Here is a 2,261-nt window from a genome sequence, read left to right on the forward strand (position 1 = left end):
AATGATTCCCTTTTCATATGAAGCACACCAATGTTTGCATATACTTTCAGATCTCCAAATAGTCCTAATTTCTCTCTCTGTGTATGTTCTTAGGTAAAAACATTTTCAGATAGTTTCTTATTAGGTCAGGAGATAGTGGTGTAGTGGAGTAGTTTAAAATTTACCCTCTGTTAACAGCTGACTTAGAACCTTAAAGGACAAGTGGTATCAGAATGTAGAAATTCATAAATAAAATGGTAGGATAAAAATATGCACTGAATCCCTGGGAGAAAGAAAAATACTATGATAAATCTAATGAAGAAAAACAGGTAGGTGAGTAACAGTTCATAACCAACACATAACCTTACCATTGTGTAAGCTAAAGGCCCACATATTGTAAAACCTCCGTGCTGGGACTATTAAAACAATAGGCTTGCCCTCAAAATATTGTTGTCCAGGAGGGAAAATCCTCAGCTGGAGGACTCTAATTTTCAGCAGAAATGGTATTCCATATACTCTTCTGTCTTTGCTTTTAAGTGATGCCCAATCAAACATCGGTCACTGAATTTCTTCTCCTCGGAGTGACAGACATCCAAGAACTGCAGCCTTTGCTCTTCGTGCTTTTCCTCGCAATTTACTTGGTCATCGTGGCTGGGAATGGAGCCATCCTGATGGTTGTCATCTCTGAGCCAAGACTCCATTCTCCTATGTATTTCTTCCTGGGAAACCTGTCCTGTCTAGATATCTGCTACTCCACAGTGACACTGCCAAAGATGCTGGGGAACTTCCTCTCCTCACACAAAGCAATTTCTTTCTGGGGATGCATAAGCCAGCTTCACTTCTTCCACTTCCTCAGCAGCACAGAGGCCCTGTTGTTAGCCGTGATGGCTTTTGACCGCTTCGTGGCTATCTGCAAACCACTTCGTTACACTCTTATCATGAATCCTCAGGTCTGTGCTCAAATGGCTGTCACTGTCTGGATCATCGGTTTTCTCTATGCCCTTCTGCACTCCGTAATGACCTCTCACTTAAACGTCTGTGGTTCCAACCATATCCATCACTTCTTCTGTGATATTAAGCCTTTGCTGGAGTTAGCCTGTGGGAACATTGAGCTTAACCAGTGGCTGCTCAACACTGTCACAGGGACTATTGCCATGGGTCCATTCTTTCTAACACTTCTCTCCTATGGCTACATTATCACCCATCTTTCCTTCAAGACCCATTCCTGCAGCAGGCTTCATAAAGCACTGTCCACTTGTGCCTCCCACTTCATGGTAGTTGTTCTTTTCTTTGCTCCCGTTGTTTTCACGTATATTCGTCCTACCTCAGGTAGCTCCATGGACCAGGACAGGATCATTGCCATTATGTACAGTGTGGTCACTCCTGTACTAAATCCACTCATCTATACTTTGAGGAACAAGCAAGTAAAAGGAGCCTTAAGGAGGGTGATCAGAAGGAGGCTCTGACTTGAAGGAGTCTAGAGAAGTCTTCTGAGGCATAAAAAAAGGCAATGAGAAAGTTGATATGTGAAATTATACTGCTTCTCAAATCATTTGCCATGTATATAACAGAGGGTACTGGATAAAAAAATAAATGGGTAAGTCTAGTCAAGTTGTATTAAATAATGCGTTCTTAGGTAGTAGAAAGGGAAGTTGAACAAATGAAACACCAGCCATGGAACTCTAATGTTGAACTTGTTTGTGAGGTATCAGGTGAATAAACTGATTTGTTATATATTCTGATTTGTTCATCTCTAAATTTACATATATATATATGCCTATGTTGCCCATGAAGTGTATGATGGATAGTTTTTAAATCTGTTTATTTGTATGATCCTTCCAAGTTGGTAATTTTAGTAATATTTTTAAGAATTTTAATTTAGGACCATAATTACTCAATTAAAAAAATTAACATTGACCTATATCTTTAATGGGAATTTTAAGACATACCTCATGACTTCATGTGATCCAAGTGGGGAGGAAAAAAAGTAATTAAGGAAAATGACCCTGTAATCATAAATTAACAGAAATAATATAACCAGTGGTTCATCTAAAGAGTTCTGGAACCATCATTTTCAGAGATGTTTTAGAAGTCAAATGGTTCAACTGTCAAGGATTATTGTGAAATGTTATTAAAAGTGAAGGCAGGATTAACTAATATCTCAAGAATATCTTCTATACTATTTGTGGGGGGTTTTTTCCCCTCAACTTCTGGTCATGGAAAGAGTTGACTTACAGAATTTTTTCTACTTTTTTTGTTTGGTTTTCCTCTTCTAAATTTAC

General features: G+C 38.7%; 1 protein-coding gene across 1 annotated transcript; it reads left to right on the forward strand.

Moving 5' to 3' along the window:
- The first annotated feature begins 518 nt into the window (after positions 1-518).
- LOC100524875 (olfactory receptor 12D2-like) lies at positions 519-1,636 on the forward strand. Its single transcript, XM_003356598.2, has one exon. It carries the CDS (start codon positions 519-521, stop codon positions 1,443-1,445), a length of 927 nt encoding a protein of 308 aa, XP_003356646.2. The 3' UTR covers positions 1,446-1,636.
- Positions 1,637-2,261: the final 625 nt, after the last annotated feature.

This window comes from Sus scrofa, unplaced genomic scaffold (assembly GCF_000003025.6).
Source record: "Sus scrofa isolate TJ Tabasco breed Duroc unplaced genomic scaffold, Sscrofa11.1 Contig789, whole genome shotgun sequence".
NCBI lineage: Eukaryota > Metazoa > Chordata > Mammalia > Artiodactyla > Suidae > Sus > Sus scrofa.